This window comes from Telmatherina bonti (genome assembly GCF_933228915.1).
Source record: "Telmatherina bonti genome assembly, chromosome: 21".
In the NCBI taxonomy this organism is placed as follows: Eukaryota; Metazoa; Chordata; class Actinopteri; order Atheriniformes; family Telmatherinidae; genus Telmatherina; species Telmatherina bonti.
The window spans coordinates 17,203,457-17,224,603 of NC_136630.1; the positions used below are offsets into that span (position 1 = coordinate 17,203,457).

General features: G+C 37.5%; 1 protein-coding gene across 1 annotated transcript in view; it reads left to right on the forward strand.

Annotated features, from left to right (window-relative positions):
* LOC306771780 (double C2-like domain-containing protein alpha) overlaps window positions 1-13,369 on the forward strand; it is a gene marked incomplete at both ends in the record, with an annotated part of 30,586 nt that extends 17,217 nt beyond the window's left edge. The window contains 5 exons of the mRNA XM_079261097.1: window positions 1,702-1,761; window positions 6,724-6,923; window positions 10,709-10,790; window positions 10,965-11,061; window positions 13,233-13,369. Of these exons, the coding sequence (XP_079117223.1) occupies window positions 1,702-1,761; window positions 6,724-6,923; window positions 10,709-10,790; window positions 10,965-11,061; window positions 13,233-13,369 (576 nt within the window). The remainder of the gene's footprint in view (window positions 1-1,701; window positions 1,762-6,723; window positions 6,924-10,708; window positions 10,791-10,964; window positions 11,062-13,232) is intronic.
* Between the last annotated feature and the right edge of the window lie 7,778 nt (window positions 13,370-21,147).

The window sequence follows — 21,147 nt, forward strand, 5'->3', positions numbered from 1 at the left end:
AACCTCCTGAAGTAGCAAAACACACATTCTTCAACTTGTGTGTTGATGAGAAATTCCTTTCAGGACACAGAAGTTGAATTGCGTAGCTTAGCATCAAATCTGACAATCCAGATGCACCACCGAACCTCGCTAATTAATTTTCTTTTCTCAGTTTAACATTTTAGTTGTTTGTTATCGTTTCCCGCTTGTATAACCAATACAATGTTAACAGGGTCTTGGCTGTCATCTTTATGTGACAGACATTTTTTGCATACTGTGAATGAAATCTGTTTTGCTTCAAAGTATCAACATTTTCCTTAACTCATAAAAACCCAACCCATTAAAAAATGATCAGATAAGTCCAATTCGTTGAGTATGAAATCTTTGTTTCTTCTTTCTGCTGTCCATGAAGGAGCAGAAGACAAAAATCAGATTTTATTCCACAAGATTTTGATCAAAGTTTCCACCATAAAGTGATGCAAATGTCTGAGAAACTGCATGTATTGTATATGGCACGGTGGTTTCTTATGGGTTAGGAAGTAGACTAGTACAACTTTATATACAGTTACTGATGTCTCACCTTATAAATGCTCTACAAGTCATTTAAGAGAAGAAGAAAGGGGGTTGCCAGGTTGTGTGTATATAAATGCCAGACCTCAAGAAGACTTTAAGACCTTAAGAATATTTTTTATTCGAGAAAAAGTCAACATGTACACATGAGTTGAAACTTCCATTAACGACAGCCATGTGGAAATGTAGACCAACATGTCTGCGTGAAACCTTTGAAAACTTCAACTGTGCTGCTGTAAAGGCTTCTGCTCTTTCCATCACATGTCTGAATCTGGGCGGCTGGCTTGGACTCTGACGGTGAGAGATAAAGCAGAGCTCTCACCATCTGCTGAAATTCACCCAGAAAGTGCTGGATGGTGTCACAGCAGAAAAAAGGACAACTATTCATCTGGGGCGAAGAGAAGTAGGAAAGATCATGTAAAATGGAAGGTGCAAGTTTTGCTTTTGCTTGTTTTTGAGTCGTTTAATACCATCGCCGAGAGAATAAAAACTATAAAAAAAACATTATTAATAAACATTTGCACTATAACATTTGCATTAATTGAACCAATGAGCAGCACATTTAATTGGTGTCATTTGTGTATGTGATTTATGCGTCCTGCAAATTACAAATAAAGAGGGAATCATATTTACTCTTGTAGCCCACAAATAGGCTTTTTGTTTTTTGCAGGCTAAATGTCATCCAAGTGACACGTGGGAATGGGGTGTGGAGGAAAATGAAAGGAGAGGAGAAAGAGTATAAGCACAGGGGTGCCAGAAGTGTCAATAGACAGCGAGAGAGATGAGAAACAAATGGATTAAAAAACTAAAAGCAAGAGTGGGTGAAAAGCAGGGGAGGGGCAATGTGTGTGAAAAGAGGCGGGAGGGTGCCAGGGTTTTGTTCTCTGCGTGCTAGAAAGCGCTGCTGGTATTAGATTGTCCCTCTGAGGCTCATAGCCTCTTTGCGATCAAACATTAAAGCCCCTCTGTCATCTTGCAAACTAGAATCTGTGTCAGGCCTGTAATTTTCAAAGTGGCTTCACCTCCACATTGATATATGTGCCCCGCTCTCCTCATTCTTTGCTCATCTAACCTCGTTATAGAGCTCTTCTGTCAGTCATTCTCACTTACCACTTGTCTCTTTCCTTTTCTGTTTGTCTGCTCTGCCTCCAGCTGCCTTCGCCAACTGCGATGAACACAGCCCTGAGAGGAATCTCCTGCTACCTGAGAGAGGTGAACAGCAAGACTCCACGTTTGTTTGGTTCAATGTGACCCTCTTTCTGCCTGTCCCTTTCGTCTGTTTTTCTTACTTGTCTTTGAAGGCAACAAAGTTTTTTCTTTTTGCTAATCTCTGTAAATGGTAGCTGCTGACAGAGATATGGCCTTTTTTAAAGCAGGTGACTTGTGATCCGTTTTATGTCTCTCATCCAAATATCTGCAGGAAAACCTGAAGCATTAAAAACTGTCTGTTGCCTCTAGAGGTTAAACCATTAAATGATGGCTAATCCCAGATTGATATGAGACCATGTAACCACTTTTAAACAATCTAGTTTTCTCTTGAGATGAGTTTCAAACTGAAAATATTGGAAATAATCAATCTATTTTTGTCAATCAAATATTAACAATCTAAGGTTATGATTGCGTTCATTTTATGCCTCGTGCATTCTCCTGGAAATAAATTTATTTACTAGTCAGCATCACTGGAGATTTTACTGCTTGCATATTTACTGCTCCTCTCTTTTTTTTAAAAATATTTACTAATTGATAATACAATGTGATTTTAGATGGTTTGTCAGGCAAAAGAGGGAAATTAAAAAGTGAATTTAGCACAAACAGTTAAATCATTTTAGTTTGGTGGATTCTCTCATTCTCCAGTAACACCAGTAGGTAATGGGTTATACATTACTGGGAAAATCGATAAGTCACCTTTACAATGAGGTAATGCTTGTCAGTTAGCAAAACAGCTAAATTATCAAAATGAGAAATAATTGACACAAACTACCCTGCTTTTGGACAGTTTGTTCTACCAACGTTCAGATTAGATTGTTAATGGAGAAATAAAATGAAAATAACAGGTTGTTTCAGCCCAACATTAAACTAATTTATCAAATTCAAGAATCTATCACAAACTGTGCATCCTAAAAAAAAAGACATCATTTAAACATAGACCAGTTGTGAGTTTGAGTTTGCTCTTTTACTCCCAACACGTGCCTCCTGTATCTGGCTCAGAAGAGATCTGGTTCTCACCCTTGTATCATTTTGTACGAAGAAAACATAAAAGGTCAGTTTGACCTTCAAAAATGTACCTGACTGGAAAGGAAGACTGCTAAGGTAACTTCAGGATAGGGCTTGCAGTCCTGAATATAAAGAACAGACCCTGACAGTAAAATGATCATATTTGATGATCTTTTATTGTTTCTCAGCAGTTTACTTCTAAAGCAAAAACATCCCCAAATAAATGACACACGATGGAGTCATACCATGTGTAATGTGTTTGTAGTTGTTTTTTTCTTTAGGCTGCATGATCAGTGCTGCAGCCCTGACACTCCAGTAAGGAGCAATGTTTCACACTTCAATGGATTTAATTTGCCCAACCTACCCTGTACTGGAGGCATTGGTTAAAATGGAAAACACCCAGGGTTGAAATAAGGTTTCAGCTATGCTTGAGAACAGATCCAAACATTTTACATTAGTCAGAATATGCTTCTAGTAAAGTCTGTTTTACATCTGGAATCTTACTCTACTTACAAATTAAACTTTAGTTTACTGAAAGAAACATTTTAACAGTAATAAATGAGTAAATTTCTCTTTTGTTAGTTTGTATGGCTTTAAAAGATATTTTGCGGGATTTCTTTTACTTTAACAACTCAGTGACAGAAAGACATCAGCCACATTTCCAGTCTAAGCCCCAATATTAATGCCATCTAGGAAAAATGAGAAATAAGAGCACCAATCACTCCGATGGCAAAGACAAATCTTCGAACAAACTCCGAGGCATCAACCTTTATGTCATTTTAAGGTTGCTCCTGGGTTTAGGATTTTCAATGGATAACATCAAACTGTTACCAAAGCATTTGACAACAAGAGGAACAACAAAGCAAATTCAAAGTGACACATGAAAGAAAGCAGAGAAGCAGGAATAGAGGACGGAGAAGACTATGTTCTCTCAGACCCCGTCCCCCACCCTCGTAGCCTACAGCACAAATAGATGTATGTTATTTATAGGGGAGATTCACCTCTTTCAGGATTTGCATCATACATACATGAAGCTGCTTTCCTTGTCACAGCAAGAAATGGAAAAAAAAACCCTCTGCTCATTAAACCTGTCTCTCCACCTTCATATCTCCCCATCTGACATCAAGTCTTATCTTTAGGTATGTTGTGGACACAGCCATCATGATCAATATGCCACATGTCTCTTTATGCTCCCACCTCGCTTTTGCTTGTTTCAACAGCTTGCACCTTCCTTTTCCCCAATTCTCTCTTTTTTCTTTCCATGTATTTCTTTTTTTTTTTTTTTTCGCTCATGGAAATCATCATTTGTGCCAACAGCCAGTTCCCCATCTGTCCTTAGTGAGATGAGACTTTAAAACTCGCAATTAGAGAGGATAATTCGCACCAGGTTTCAATACAACAGCCTAGACCTTCACAGATCGATAGATAGCAAGTCATTAGGGATGTGGAAATAAATAAGCAGCAATGTGGAGCCAGAGACATACACAGAGACAACATGAATAGGAAGTGGGAAATTTGTGGGAGGGTTTGCAAGGCGACACGATTAGCAAGCATATAGTGAAAGATACAGATTGTTGTCTAATGAGGATGGAAGACTACACTAGTGCTCTGGTTTGAACATTTGATTAATCAAGCTCCAAAATATCTGAAAAATGACCTAACAGCCTTGTTTACACATGGCATAGATACATTAGGATTCTTTTTATATTGTGTTTGTCTCCACACAGTTAGCATGGCTTAGCACCATGACTAGAAACAGTAGGAAACAGACTGCCTGTGCCCAAGGTAACAAATTCATTAATGAAGCTGTTACAGTCTACCAATCCAGAACTAACACTATTCTTTTTTTTTTTTTTTTTAGTTTTGTTTAGCTCTCCACTAACTCCTGAGGGGCAAATCTGACTCCTTACCTCCTAAATGCTCAGCCATGTTTACCAGTTAGCTGCTGACTTTGTCTGTGTGTCATTTGGTGCTGCAGGATCATACAGTGGGTTTACAGTATCAGAGCTTTGTCTGTGCAAAAAGCTGCTTTCTGTGTCTGGAAACAAGAGAATATAAAACAAGGAAGCTATGACAGATTAGTCAGCTTGAAGTTAATAAAAGCTTAGCTTAAAGGGGGATTCTGCAGAATAAGCTGATTGTTCTTACCTTATCACATTAAGACATGATAGATTTATTGTAAAAACATGAAATTTATTACATTACATATCACACTATAATGTGATATGTGTTATTGTTAGAACATTGAACACAAAGAAGCCAGCCTACAGATGCAGATGTTATTGTAACCTTGAAATATTGGAGCAAAATACATTTTATGTGAGATTTTGAATTTTTCTCATCAAACAATGACATTCAACTGGTGTACTCTAATTTACTGTTGTACACACAGGAAAATTAAATAGTTATGAGCACTAACTTGTACGAGTGGTTATGCCTATAGACCATCTATTTTTTAAAACTTAAAATTACACAGGCTATAAGCACTCCAAGGAAAATTAAGCTGTTGACACAAAGACATTTGGTCCTGTCTGCTTTAAGGGTGCAGCATCAACATGATCACAGCGTCCTCCCAGCTTCATTGACAAATTTGTCCTTGCCTAGACCTGAATCCATGATAAATGCTCACAAGACAAATGCTCACAACACTCAAAGAAAAAGAATTTCTTACAAACTGTTCTTTCATTTGATGTGAAAAACTAAAGTTTTACATATAAAGATATAAAGATATAAAATATGTTGAAATACACCTTTAATTAGGAAAATTTGTAGTAATACTTTTAAAAATCCAATGTACAAGTATAATATGTATATAAAATTATTTTTTTGTAGTTTGATCACATCTAAGTTCACACTTTGTCACATAGGTAAAATAAAGTTAAAAGGGCATTGACTTAATTATATATGTTGCCTGTGTAGTTGTTTGTTTGTCTTACCCATTACACCCCATTTCACACTTTACTCTAACATATTACCAGCCATTGTGTTGAGTATTACCTCAGCATAATCACAAAGCTTTGGTCCCATAACAGATGAGTTTTGAGAAGTTCTGGTATATGACGAGTTTGGACTTGAGTCCATAAACAAGGATGAGAAAATTGACACATTCAACATGGAGATGATAAGACACAAATGTGGACTGGAGACAAGCTTAGGCCTATAGGCCTTAGGTGATATGTCTTATGTGATATGCAACAGAATGCTTAATCTTTAGAAAAAAATAAACAATTGTTTGTTCTTTTAGCATTAGTCTGAGCATTTGTCTGCACACCTTCAGCCTAGAATGAAGTACAACTTTATCCCATTTGGTATGTTAGATATTTCTCTGATCTACTTTGTGCACAGCTTTCTCATTTAAAGATGAATATGGTTTATTACATGTTGTCACCACAAAATGTATTATATTATTCATTCATTCATCTTCTGAACCGCTATATCCAATTCAGGGTCGCGGTGAAGCTGGAGCCTATCCCAGCTGGCTTTGGGCGACAGGCAGGGTACACCCTGGACAACCACTCACACTCATTCCTATGGGCAATTTAGAGTGACCAATTAACCTAACATGCATGTCTTTGGACAGTGGGAGGAAGCTGGAGTACCCGGAGAGAACCCACGCGTACACGGGGAGAACATGCAAACTCCATGTTATTATATTATAATAACATAAAAGGTTTTAGAGTTTCACATTCAAATGTTCAAGTTATAACATGATATGTTTTACATTTTTACAATAAAGTATCATATTATGATGTGACATATTTAATTATTTTTACAATAAAACTATCATGTTATAATGTGATAAGGTCTTCTATTTAAATTCAGATAACAACTCTACACTACTACAGCATTTTAATGATGGGTTTTACTAATTTGGTTGCTACACATGCATTACACAAAGAACACCTCTGGTTTAATGTGTGGGCTTTTTTTTGGTTTGTTTATTTCCCTTCTCTCCTTCAGTGGGAGACTGAGCAGCAGAGAAGTCTGGAGGAAAGAGGTCGTCTGCTGCTCTGCCTCCAGTACCTCCCCCCAAACGGTGAAAGTGATTTGAAAGGTGAGGCCAAGGAGAGAGCTCGTGGGGGGCTGTGTGTGGGTGTCAAACGCTGTGCCCACCTGGCAGCCATGGACGTTAATGGTTTTTCCGACCCCTACGTTAAAACGTAAGTATGCGATTGCGTCACAAATTGACTGCTAAGAGCTTTGCACTGATGTGTCAGAATATTAATGCTGCTTTATTAACTATAAATAATTCATATGCCACCAAATCCCTTTCTTCAGTCGTCCCCATTGGGGTCTGTATGAAGATGTCATTTTAACCCTGTATATGCTCGTATTTTATCCATAAACAGTGACTTTGCCCCATGAATTGTTTTCCCCAGATCTGTCCTAAGTCACAAAAACAGCTATTAAAACTGGTATGAAAACAGCCCATTGCAGCTGACTGGAAAAACCCCAAAAGTCTTTCTGATTTTAGAGAAGGTCCAGCTCACTCATCTGGTCCGACATCCTGGTTCTTATCAAGTCTGTACACCTGCCAATTCCTCTGTGCCGATCCAAGAACCAGCTGTTCTTTTAATGCCTTATGTATCGCTTGCTGCCGCTGCTCGACATGCTCCATGTTACAGGATAATCGGTGTCATTTACTTCATCCATGTCCGGTCAGGTTTTGGTCCCTTGGTGTATATCTGAATGAAAACAAAAATGTAAATATTAGTCCAATAATTTTCACACTCATCTGAATACACTCAGAATCTGGATGGTTTAGTCCCTGTTGGCACACTTGGACTTATTATAGCAACCACCTACTGAAGTCAACCAGACCAGCTCGGAGCCAGATTCACAGAGCTGAAACCAGATCTGGCTTGGTTTTGTATGGGTTGGGATATTTGCAAATGTGTGTAAAGAACTGACAAACTCTGCTGCATTCTGAGTGACTAAAAAAACATGTATTTTGACCTCGATTTGGGTGAGATTTGGGTTACGTCTTGTCTGTCATACTTCAGGAGGAATCAATTAGTTGGTCCTTTGAAGCCAAACCTTTCTGGCTGTCTGGGAGTTGAAATGATGAATACACACAACCTAGAATGACGGATCTACACTCCATTTCAAAACGACCTCTCTACTCTCTCACAGTTCAACACCTTCACACCTGTGCTTGATCCTGTGAGTCTACATGGATCACCTTTAGTCACCACTCACAGGTGATAGGTAGTGTGAGTCAACCCCACAGCAGGTAATGGTGACAAACGAGCGCAGGTTTTCAGACAAATAGAGCCGTTGTGAAATATATCAGTCATATTTCAAGATAATTACAACAGTGTTTATTTTGACAGCCTTCAGAATAGAGTGATGTGACTGATGCAATAAATGGTAGGGTTAGATTGTTGATGATGAGGAAAGGCAGATTATATGGCTGTTTTTGTGTCATAAGGTCCCTTGGAGTTTCATTACTCACAGATGACAGAAATGCAATACAGTGTGTGTGTGCTAGTCTCTACACTATGGAGGGCAGGAAGGTCCCTGCATTGAATGATACATCCTGACAGTTAGTGGACAAATGGATTGTAAAATCCCAATGTGTTGTCACTGACTGGTGGTTGTGGCTTTGAGGGTGGTTTCTGGAATAGCTAAAGACAGGGTGAGTTATTTATATTTACATTAATTAATCTGACTGGTAAATTCTCCGTTTAACTGTAAAACTTGCTTTGTAGTTAAGTCAGTTCACAAACTTGACCTGTTGTCATTCAGTTCACAGTGACAGATTAACTTGATTCATTACAAATCTTCATTAAGTTTCCATCCTGTTGATTATCTTCAAACGATACACATAAAAAAAAAGTTTTAAGACTTCTTAACTCTTAGTGGATCCAAAGAAAGGTTGCTTGTGTGCTTCTTTTGTTTCATATAAACTCAATCTACTGAACTGAATCAACACTCAACTGTTTATTCAATCAGCTAGTTGGAGAAATTTAGTTAAAATGAAATAAAACATGTATAAGAAGTCATCACATAGACAAAGATGAATTAATTCCCCTAAATTTCTCTGTTTACATCAGTAATATGTCCTCAATGGCATGCAAACACTTTATGCAAGTCTCTAAATCATCTTGGTCATCAGTCAGTCATTTTCTGAGACGCTTTCTCCAATTAAGGGTCGGATGGAGCTGGAGCCTATCCCAGCAATCATTGGGCGAGAGACAGACCCTGGACAGGTCGCCAGTCCATCACAGATGCTCTGCTGGGAAAAAACAAAACCACATGTATTTCACCAGAAGTCTGGATATTGAACTGAAATCCTACAGTTTTCCTACAGGAATATAAATGCAGATCTAAACTTGATCTATAATACATAGTGAACCATGATATGATATAAAGCATCAAATATAGAATGATGCATTACACAGAGATTTGCCACCATGCTCGCCTCATTTCAGTACAAAGCCTTCTGCTCTTTTCCCCTTCATGCCTCAAGTTTTCTTATCCCCCTCTTAACATCAACAAAACCTACGCACCTATCCATCTCTCACACATTCCCAGTGATGTACTGTACATCACGCACCTTGTTTCATTTTAGATGCGAGCACATATCTTTGCCCTTTGGCAGAAGCTTCTTCCCAGATGCTTTGTTGTGCCTGAGAGCGTGTGGGAACATACGCGCTCTGAGCTGTGGGTGGTGGGTGGAAAGCAAATGTGAATAGAGATTTTGCCAAACTCCTTCCAGCTGGCTTTAAAATATCTTGAGAATTTAATGGCAGGCTGGGAGAGGAGGCTGAGCTTCTTCAATCTGTGCTGTTACTGATTAGGTCTTATAGGGTTAGTTTCACATAGAAGACAACAAGCCTTGAGAGGATTGATAATTAGATTAAAGAAGATCCATAATGTCTGTTTAAAATCCCATGTAGGCTGCTTGATTGCCGTAAAAGTTAGTTCGGATTATTTTGAGAAACACTCAATAGCTTTCCTTTAAGAAAGAATCAGATTGTCAGTAAAAAAGAAACTTCAGCTAGTTGGCACAACTTTAGCACAAATGCTAAAAAGCAGAAAACTTGCTTGGTTTTGTTCAAAGTAATCCATATATCAATATTTCACAAATAAGCATGTCCTAAATTGTTTTCAACACAAAGGAATAGTAGTGTCAGGGTTTGGTGGAGGTTGAGGACCCAAATACAGGAACAGACCCAGGGATGCTGGATGAAAAGTTTTTACTCTCAGAAGTCAGAACGGTACTCAAGGGCAGCAAACACAATGAAACAGCAAACAAAACTGTAACAACGGGCTGCAGGTACTGTGAAAGCAAACAGGAAACAGTTGTGGTGAATGAAACTTACCAGACCAGGTGAAAACTATGAACAGGAACGAAGGCTACACAGGAAACAAGGAGACTGAACAGGTAAAAAACTACAAAATAAAACAGGAAACCAAAATTGAGAAAAAACACCTGAGACTTCATATCATGACAAGTTGTAATTTTACAATGTGTACCTTTGGACAGGAGTAGCAACTATTTCTGGGTTAAGCTAATAGCTACTGTTAGCTATTATCTCAGCCGGGATACTGTTGTTTCATTCAAATGTCCATCATTTGCTGATCATTTCAGTAAAAGTACAAAGTTAAAGGACCCATAGAGCCTCATTTATATTAAATTTCAAATGAACTTGAATTGCACATTAAAAGCTTTCTGTATATTTCCTGACACAAAATTAAAACCTCGATTTCCTACTCTGCTTTTTTTTGTATCCTTGTCTTTTTTTAAAAGAGCAAAATGAGAAAGGCTGCAGATAGAACCAGTAAATCTGTCATTTTATTGTTGATTATATAATTACTTTGTCCACGTGTAACCATACTCTGACCTTTACCTTCAGCATTTGCAGTTACCCTTTACCATTGTGCTCTGTCATTATCATATCAGATTCATACATGATAGTATCACATTCTTCTCTCTCAGGTACCTGAAGCCAGATGTTCAGAAGAAATCCAAGCATAAAACAGCAGTCATAAAAAAGACTCTCAACCCAGAATTTAATGAGGTAATGTCCATGTCTTGCATGAGATGCTCATTTAGGCCTGTAAAGTTAAAAGGGACAACCCCACATGCAGTATATGTTTATCTCCCACTATATCAGGGAATACATAAGAATGCTGTAGGAAAGGAGTCAATGATGTGTTTGATGTGATCATTTGACTTCTTTGTTTCCACCCAGGAGTTCTTCTATGAAATTTCTTTCTCTGAATTAGCCACCAAGACACTGGAGGTCACTGTGTGGGACTATGACTTGGGAAGGTCGAATGACTTCATAGGTGAGATGTCACCACAAACACAGACAGCTTTCCACAGGCAGGGATTTTTGGATCATATAGGTGGATTCTTTCTTCACCAGAAAACTGTGGCAGGCGTAGCGAAAGATATTTTAAGATGATCTGAATTAGATGCTGTCACATGTGCAGTGTAGCATTGTCATTTTGCAAGGGTGTTGATTTAGTTTAGGCAACAAACTACTGAGGTAGGAGTAAGTGATAAAATATACTTCTTTTAATCTATTTAAATCATCCACTGGATCCTTATGACATCAAGGTTCCTGTCTTTTACTTAGTATCTGAAGATGAAGCATTATTTTTCCATTTTATTACACAAATCCCATAAAAAGAAAACATGTGCAAAACATATCCAAGTTAGCTGAGAATAAAAATCTTAAAAAATAAGCTACAAAAATATAGATGTGTTTTTGCAAAATGGTTCAGTAATGTTATGAAAAAGAGACACTTTATTATTTAATATAATACAGGGCGCTGTTTAAGTAATGTCAGATGTAGACAAAAGCTTTTCTCTGTGCATTAGCATGTATTTCCTGCAGCATGAGGGAAATTGAAGCAAGGTAACTAGTTTTTATGCTCAAGTAATTAAGTTTGATGAATGCCTTTTCACACTTAAAGGTTATTAATTGGATGTGGTGAAACTAATAGTGGCCACAAGGGAGTAATCCACTGCATGTAATCTGTCAGGAAAGTTAAAGAAGCCAACTTGGCTTAGTTTAATTAGTACTTCTAATTGTTCCTCTTAAAGAAATCCAGTCTGAATTCTGTTCCTTTTTTTTTTTCAACTCTATCTGGACCCAAATATTAAGAGACAATTACTCAATGGCCAGTTTACTGGGTAAGCTTCGCTGGTACTGGGGTGGGTCCACTTAGCTCTTCAGAACTGCCTCAGTTCCATGTTGTATAGATTCAACAAAATGTTGGGAACATTCTTCAGAGGTTCGTCTCCTTGTTGACATGATTTATCCTGGTGGAAGCAGCCGACAGAAGATGGCACGCTGTGGTCATTATGGGATCAACATAGCAACAAAACCCAAGTAGGCTATGCTGTTTAAACGATACTCATTTGATACTAATTGGTACTTGATTAAAACAAATTTCTCCCAAGGGAGAAAAATAAACTGAACTTGACCTTGACTTTGACACTGAGCCCCCCCAAACGTGCTGAGAATATCCCCTCTACCATTACACCAACACCAGCGTGAACCCTCATTACAAGGCAGGATGGATTTGTACTTTCACAATGTTTATGCCAAATTCTGATCGATCCATCTGACTACTTATCAGACCAGTCTTCTATTGTTCAGTTTTGGTGAGTCTGTTCGAGTTGTAGCCTCAGTTCTCAGTTCTTAGCTGACAGGAGAGATGCCTGGTATGGTGTTTTGCAGCTGCCTCAAGGTTCAACGCGATTTTTTGCAGAGATGGTATTCATCATACCTTTGTTATAACAAGTAGTTATTTGAGGTACTCTTGCCTTTCCATCACCTCAAACCAGTCTACCCATTCTCCTCTAACCTCTAACTCCAACAAGGCATTTCCGTCCAAATAATTGTTGCTCTGTTGATGTTTTCTCTTTCTGAAATACTCAAACAATCCATCTGGCAACAACCACCATGTCATGTTCAAAGTCACTGAAATCCTCTTTCTTCTCTGTTCTGATGCTCGTGTTGAACTTCAGCATGCCATCTTCACCATTTCTAAAAGCATTGAGCTGCTTTCATGTGACCGAACCGCTATTTCTGTTAACATGTAATTTAACAGAGATGTCTTATAAAGTAGCCAGTGATTGTATATTGCAAGATTGTGGACGAATAACTAAAAATTCAACGCACCTTATTCTGGTGTAGGTACCTTGTTTGCATTAAAGTAATCATGCCAACATTAAAAATGTATAAAATATACAGTTACTGTTGATAAAATAGGGCTGTAAATAGCTATGCTACTCAGCAACATGATTTTATATAAACAAAAGAAGTTGAAGGTTGAAGCTGCAGTGATGTACATCCACTCCACGCCCAGTGTATAACTTATGCAGAACTAGCAGTAATTCCAGACTAAAAATGGCCTTTCTGAAAAATTTGTTTATCCCATATCATTTGTCCCCGTTTAGACTTTTTACATAACTCTGTCTTTTCTCTGTCTCTGTTCTGTTTTAGGGGGCATATCCTTAGGATGTCACTCACAGGGAGAAACTCTGCAGCACTGGATAGACTGTCTGAAGAACAAGGGCAAGAAGGTGGAGCGCTGGCACACCCTGACCAATGACCTGCCTGGATCCACACTTCAGGAATGATCTGAGCATCCTTCCTCTACGCTGAAGCTTGAGGGACAACCTGAAGACTTGGGATAGGAGATGTTTCATCGCATGCTTGGACGATTTTCTGCATGACTATGATGGATTTATATCCTACTTATTTTGTGTCATTAAATGGGTTCATGATTCATAACTCCATACCCAAAACAGGGCACAGTCACAGATCAATACTGCCATTTTGGATCTAGACAGACCTAATTCAAATTGGAGAAGATCTTTCCACCAAAGAGCTCAGACTATGCGTATTAACTGCTTAATATTCATAGGAATTGTTGTCCCTTTTAAAGAATTTAATGTCGGAATAAATGCATCTCGACGCTGCTCCAAACTGGACAAATATCACAGAACAAGACAAACTGAAATCCTGCACATACGTGTGATGAGGGAGGAGGTTTAATCATTCTACAGTGTGACTTTCACATCATCCCTCATGTCAGGTTTGCTTGCTTTCATCAAATTCAGTTGTTTTTATTAACTTCTGACATTAAAAAAAAAACACCATGATAAAAACCATCTGTCATACAGCGCACAAAATTATCCTTTTGCAATAATGTTTTCCCTGATGCTTCCGGAGATTTCTAAGTGGTCTTAACACTGTCAGACATTTTACATCTATTGATCCGACTGTCATTGGATTGCCTGCAGACAGCACAGCCTGATAAGATAATTGGCTCTTTTCATGTTAGTGGTTTGTGTGAGTTGTTTGCATGTTTGGTGTTAATGGAGCCAGGCTCTGCTGCAGGACAACACGCTCTTCATTGTGTTGTTTCCTGTACTCTTCAGATGTGTTGCTTTGATAAAGTAGAGAGAATTTTATTTGATTTTGTTTTTGCGTTGTTCACAGTCGTTTCGAGTATCAGCTCTGTTATCACTGTGCCCGTTACCTGTTGAGGACACGTTGATGTTGACATGATTTTTCTCCACAAAGCATCATTGACGAAGAAGAGGACGACGATGTTATTAACAGAAAGTTTTCACAGCAGCATTGTTTTTCAGAAGGTGTGCATGGCTATAGTCTGCCGCAGTAAATGAAATCAACAGTCTTTGTTTAACTCAGATGAATAACAGGTGGTGTATTGAGATCAATATTGTCTGGTAACTCTCCATGTCTGCTTCTGCTGCTGCTTTACTCTGGTTTTCATTAACCGTGGGGTAAACAAGAGATGCTGACAAAAAGTGTTGTTCATATGTAAATATAAATGGTGTTTTGCTTGTTTTTGAAATTTGTGTTTTGGAAGATGTGCATGAATTTTTTTTTTTTTTTTTTTTTTTTTTTTTAAAAATAAAACACTCAATTGCACCTGTTGTGTGTGTGTTGTTAAATTTGTATTATAATGCATCCTGGTTCCAAAGTGGGCTCTGTGAATCTCTGATGTTTCGCAGCTCAGTGGCAACTCAATAAAGCCAACACTGCCACCTAGCCATCTGGATTTGCAGCTGCAGCCTTCTCTGAATGTAAGGTGAGCCGACATAGTCCTTGTTTATTAGAAAAACGCCTGAAAATTAGAAAAATAATAAATCATGCGAGTCATTTTGAAATGGATGTTTTACCTCCAAGCAGAAGTCTTAATTTGATTTAGTCACACACTGTATCAGAGGGCAAAAAGTGTTGCCAAAAATGTAATAATGTGGGTAATTTAACTAAATAAGCTAATAACACCAAAGTGCAACACATGCAGTACTGGTGAATTTCTCAGTTTAGACTTCAGTATCACAAGGTTTTTTCTTTTTTTTCCATTTGGGGTCTGTAGCTGTTGGGTCAGCACCCCTAAAGCTCTGATTTATCTTAAACTAAATATTCCTTCAGCTAGCAGTGTGTATGTCATCATTTTCATGATTTTGACATTCAAATTCACCAAACACACACCCCAAAATATCTTGTTTAATTCCCTTTTCTATCCTTTTCATGTGTAGTGATCAGTTCAGTAGACACTTCCAAAAGCTTTATTTGGAATATAGGGATGACAATAGTATACTTACACACTGGCTAAATCTTTTTAATAATTCATGAATGAATTAGTTGAATTAGTTTTTTTCTTAGTTTTTGCAAATCTAAAGTTGGATCAAATTAAATGAATAAAAATGGTTTGTTGCTTCGAGTGAGCTCAATCCAACTTTTTACTTCTGAAGGGCGTGTCAGCGATCAGAGCTGGTGCATCAGTGTGTTTTCATAAACACACCATTGCTCACTGCCTCCCAGAGACTGAATGGAGACAGCATCATTGTGCGAGGCTCATCATGAGCCGACTGCCTGACTCAAAAGCAGAGTCATGGGTGTTGAGTCACAGAATCAGTCTAAATTTTAAACAGGGGAGGAGAAAGACGTGAATCTCTCTGCAGCTGTACAGTTTGTGATTATTCTGCATTTTTTCACATATCCTGAGCGGGAAAGAAGCTCTGTGCGAAATGAGAGAAGGCTCCTACGGTTTCATCTTAGTCACTGTTTGTCCCTGTGCTTTGATCAATCATCATTTTCCCCACTGAATGTCTCTCTCTTTTATCCAGGAGCTGGTCTGATCTCTAAATAAGTTTTAAAAATCAATTACTTTAAAAAAAAAAAAAATAAAGAAAAATCAGGAAATTAACTTACTAAATATTCAAAGTTACAGTCAGTCTGCTTTAAAAACTTTCGAGACTCATCTCTGATTTTGTTTAGTTCATTTGCACTTTAATAAGAAAAGTATTTGGATGTCATGAGAACAAATTCTGCAATGGACTGGCGAGCTGTCCAGGGTGTACCCTGTCCAAAGACTGCTGGGATGGGCTCCAGTTTCCCTGTGACCCTTCATCGGACTAAGTGGTTTGGATAACGAATGAATGAATGAATGAGAACACAAATTATTAGGTTCTTGACACAGTCTATGCATGTCTCAGTTAAAACTGCATTTCATTTGTTGTTTTAGTATCTATTGCTCAAGTATTAAGTATTTACACTATAGTCGAAGGTTTGGACATATTTTTAAACCTTCTATGGATATAATGGAAAAGTGTGTCCAAACTTTCGACTGGTAGTGTATGTTAAGCATGTTGTGTGCATCCACAGAATGAGTGTAAGCGTAATTTTATGTGTGTGTGTTTAAGCTTGTTTCTGTCCAAACATACATGGATTACATTACAGTATGTCCGTCAATACATTGAACTGACTTGTAATTAAATGTTTCAAATTGTAATGCAACATTTACAATGATTTTACAGGAAAAATCTCCAGAATGCCATAAAAATACAAGAAAAGTGAGAAAATTTTTCCAGAAAATCAGTAAGCACATTCAGTTTTTACGAACGTTTTATAGTCAGTCTGATGTTGAACATGAATTATTAAAATCAAATAATCAATTGGAATTGATTTACCGGAAAGTGCATCCATCAAGATGAATGGAAAACTCTGCATTGGTTTGCTGAGGCACAGAAGCATCTCTGCAACCTCTGAAATGGTTTTCTGACAGCTCTAAAGGTTTTAGGTTGGAAATTCAGCTTATGTTATTCTGCTCTCTCTGCTGGTTCAGAAAGCATTTTTACCCACAAGCTGTTTGAATAGAAAAAAGGTTGCACAGACCCTTTAGAGAGCATTCCCTGAAGCCTCCCTGTAGGGCCTCTAATGGTTTCACATGATAACCATGAGGGAACTTTCAGGGCATATTCCCTGAAGGTTATCCCTAGCTGCAACTCCAAACTGACAAAACAAATGCGTCAAAATAGTAAACAGAAACCAAGACAGAATGTCACAACCTACAGTGACTCCTGTCAGCAGCGTTCATAAAATAATGAGCTAAAATCCGCAGCTTTGGTTTATTTCTGTCATGTTGAAGCCAGACCTTGTCCTCTTTGTCGGCAACAGATCTAAAGTTTCTTCTGACTGGAGTAAAAACTTTATCTAATATAATACAGTTTGATGCTCAAAAAGGTGTTTTAGTTGTGTTGTGTTAGAAATTTTGTGTGATTGTGTAGAAGCAAATCATGATAAGTTCATTTAAAGAAAAACTATAGACCTGAAAGAGGCAGTGAAGACCCTGCAGTAAAAAATCACTGACTAAAAGCTTGGATGGAAACGTTATATTATGATAATTCAGCAAGTAGGGACAACGGTTTGTGATAAGTTTTAATTATGAAGCAATAATGAGTGCTTTAGTGCCACCTAGCTTGAGGTTTTAATGGAAGGTTACAAGCAGGGATGCTGAAAAGCGGCAGGAATGCTTTCATTACAGGCCAAACATCACCCAAATGGTCCTATAACATTTCAGTTGAGCAACACTGTTGTATCAAAGGTGCTCATTTAAAAATAGGTAAATGAACTATTTGAATAACTCACATATAGTTGTGCTCCTTTATAAAAGAATAACAAAACAAAACATGTAGGCTTCTTTTTGCTCCAAAACCATCTTTTATTATAAATTCTTGGCTTGGAATAATAAACAAGGGAACTTGAATCAGTGATTTAAACATAACTATTTAAAAGACAAGGAAAACATGTTTGATGAAGACAGTGAATCACTAAACTCTCCTTCACCGGCCCCCAGGTGATATATCACATGAGAATAATGGCAATTGCTCTTTTTTGTGCCACAAAGTGTTAAGTAGCTACTCTCTGTTGCTAATTTGGTCAAGCCATCAAGAAAAGAAGAGTGTCCCAAACAAGCACATCATTTCAGTCTGTGATCTTCATGGCATATGCATGAGTAAGCATCCCAACAGTTCCTTTTAAACACAGTGGATGTCTCAGTAAGTGGGTCAACACACTGATTTTTGTCGCTCACGCTATCTGTGCAATCTGTGCTCCACATATGGATCAGCTGTGATGTGATGCAGACAAACACCTGACAAACAGACAGAGCGCAGCTTGTGCTGCCCTCTGTTGCACACTTTCAGGTCAGACGGCTATACGTGACGTTAGATGTTGGGAAATGACACAGATGCAGTGAAATGATGAGAAATACAAATTATGAATTCATTTGCTTCTTATTTTACGGTTATTGGGAAGCAGAACTTTATGACAAATCATCCACAGTTGATGTGCGGCATTAATTCTTATTCATGTCGGCTGAGAAATTATTAATTATGTTTGAAGACATCAGAGCAAATTTACATTTTTGAAATGTATTCAAGTTAATTTAACTGGGTGTGAATTATTAATTTTCTAATGTTCATTTGTTCAGTTTGAGTGTATTTGTAATGTGAACCATGACAGCCTTTCTTTAAAAATCTTTGGGGTAAAAAGGAACCATTAAAACACTCTGAACACAGCTTATTGTTTAAAATGTGTTCATCAAAGGAGAAAAGTCACAAATATTACATTACACTGATTGACCCTCCCAATAATATGTTATGTAAACGTCCTTACATATGTTTGACCTCTTTTCACAGCAAGCAACGCCGTGACTCCTCAGTCGGCATGTGTCAGATCCGAGTTACTGTCAGTATAAATGAGCTACACTCACAGAAACTGAGTGGATGATTCTGCAGCTGAACCTGAACACCTCAACAGAACACAGCACACTTCCTGTCAGATTAAACCTTTCATGTGGATTGATGATTAAAGCTGATGGATTTTCTTTTTCTTTGCTTAATGAGCTTCAGTAGCAATGCATATGACTGCCACTATCTGCAATGATCCATCTGAGCATTGACTGAATATTTTTCTTTTCTGATCTCGTCTGTACATGAAGGGAGTGGTATCAGCAAGGCTTAGTTATTTCCTATGCATACACAACAAGACCACCCTGATGCACACACACTATGCCAAGCTGACTCACAGCTGTCATGTTTATGTGACCGAGCAGGATAATCTCTGACCCACTTACAGCATCTGGATGTGATTCTGTCTGGTATAATGATCCATTTTTGAGCAACAACTTTACTGTATACAAACTGTTAAATTAGCTGAGCACAAAGAAAAACGCCTTTAGCTGTCAAAATGTCAACACAGGTGACAGAGAATTGCTTTTGTCAGATGTTAGGAGTGCAGTTGTATTTCTGACACAGTCGTTGGTTTTTTCCCCTTAGTGAGCAAAAACATTTTAACCCTATAAAGTCCTACATGACATACTTGATGCATACAGTTTCTGAGACATTTTGCATCACTTTATAATAAAAGCTTTGCTTAAAATGCAGTTCTTTTTATCCTGTTCAACCCAATCTGACCCCTAATAGATACCAGGAAGCAGCAGATTAAACTGTAATAATTTTGACAAATCACTTTGTAATAAATGGTAAAAAAAAAAAAAAAAATTCCCTAAAAATATATATATATTTTTTTTTACATTTTAATGAAGGGCCAAATAAAGACCTCATGTAATAATGAAAAATCTTTAAATCAAGCTTTAAAGGGTTATATTCTGTGACATAAATTCACATACAAATTGAACATAGGCTTGTGTTTTTGTGTTCAATATTCCAACAAGTACAGCTTGTTATCACAACAAACTCACTAATGAAGGTTGTGATGTTTGTGAACATCTCAGAGATAGGAAATTGTGATCAAACAATTCAGGATTTATGAATGCTAAGATCACAATTTACTGTAAATTGTGTGTAATTTTACTGTAAGATCACAATTTACTGTTGAGGTTTGTTTGTCTCTTTGTGATAAACTGGTAACCTGTCCAGAGTGTACCCTGCCTCTCACCCGGAGGCTGCCGCAAACCCTCTTTACAAATAAGCTTGTATAGAAGATGGATGGCATTTCTGGTCTCTTTTGCTTCTCAATTTGGTCTCATTTTTATGTCTTCCTTAAAATGTTTTAGTCTAAAAAGCTTTTTGCATCAGTGCTCTGTTATGCCCCATTCCTGCTATTACGTGTGAACATATTTTAAATCATTTCATGGTTTTGTTTTAATTTCAAACAGATAATTTCACAAATGTTAACATTTAATTTTGACCATGTTTTATTTGTGGGTCAAGTTGATCACATTACATCTATTTGAAGCAAAATTGTGTCACATTTTGGTTGCTTTGCATTTCTTTTATTGTCATGAAATCTTCATAAATTTGCTCCGTATTTATGCGTTATATCTCCTTGGACTGATCTTTTGCTTGTTCTTTCCTTGTCAGATAGACATTACATTTCTCTTTTTTCAAGGCTGATTAAATTATGCAAAAGTTTCTAAATAAGATAAAAGAGCTTAATTAGTTAAATAAATGAAGATATTTATTTTATTGTAAAGTGAAATAGGTAAGAGCCACAGGTGGACATGTTTCACAAACACTGAGCAAAGAGAAGTTTTGTAGGTCATGCCAGCTTCAGCAGTTGCGGATTTTAATTTCGTTCTCAAGAAAATGTTTGTTTGGTCGCTGTTATATTGCAGCATGAAATACAAAGTCTCACCTTGAACAGAATACTGCTATCTGATATTATTCTACATTATTAGCAGCTTGATCTGCAGTTCCCCGAAGATCTCTTTAATGTAACGACCAAAAAGCCATGATTATCGACTCTTTACAAAAACAGAGCCGCTTTTTTAGCTTTAGAAATTAATAGTAAACACTCCAACAGTGTGTCTGTGCTTCTGTTTCTGCTCTTTGAAATTTTTTCCCAATATCTGTGGATCTTTTTTGACTTAATTAACAATCTCTGTGTTTTGTTTCCTGGTGATTTTTATCAAAGGACTGGAGATGACAGGACAGTTGTGTCCTCTCCTCCAGTTAAAGTAAATGTAAAACTAAATAACATTTCCTTCTTCAGAGCTCTGCAGCAGGGCTCTTGTTAGGATTATGAAAGAGAAAAGCATGGACACCTACTGGAAATGTCTTCCTTAGGCTTTAGA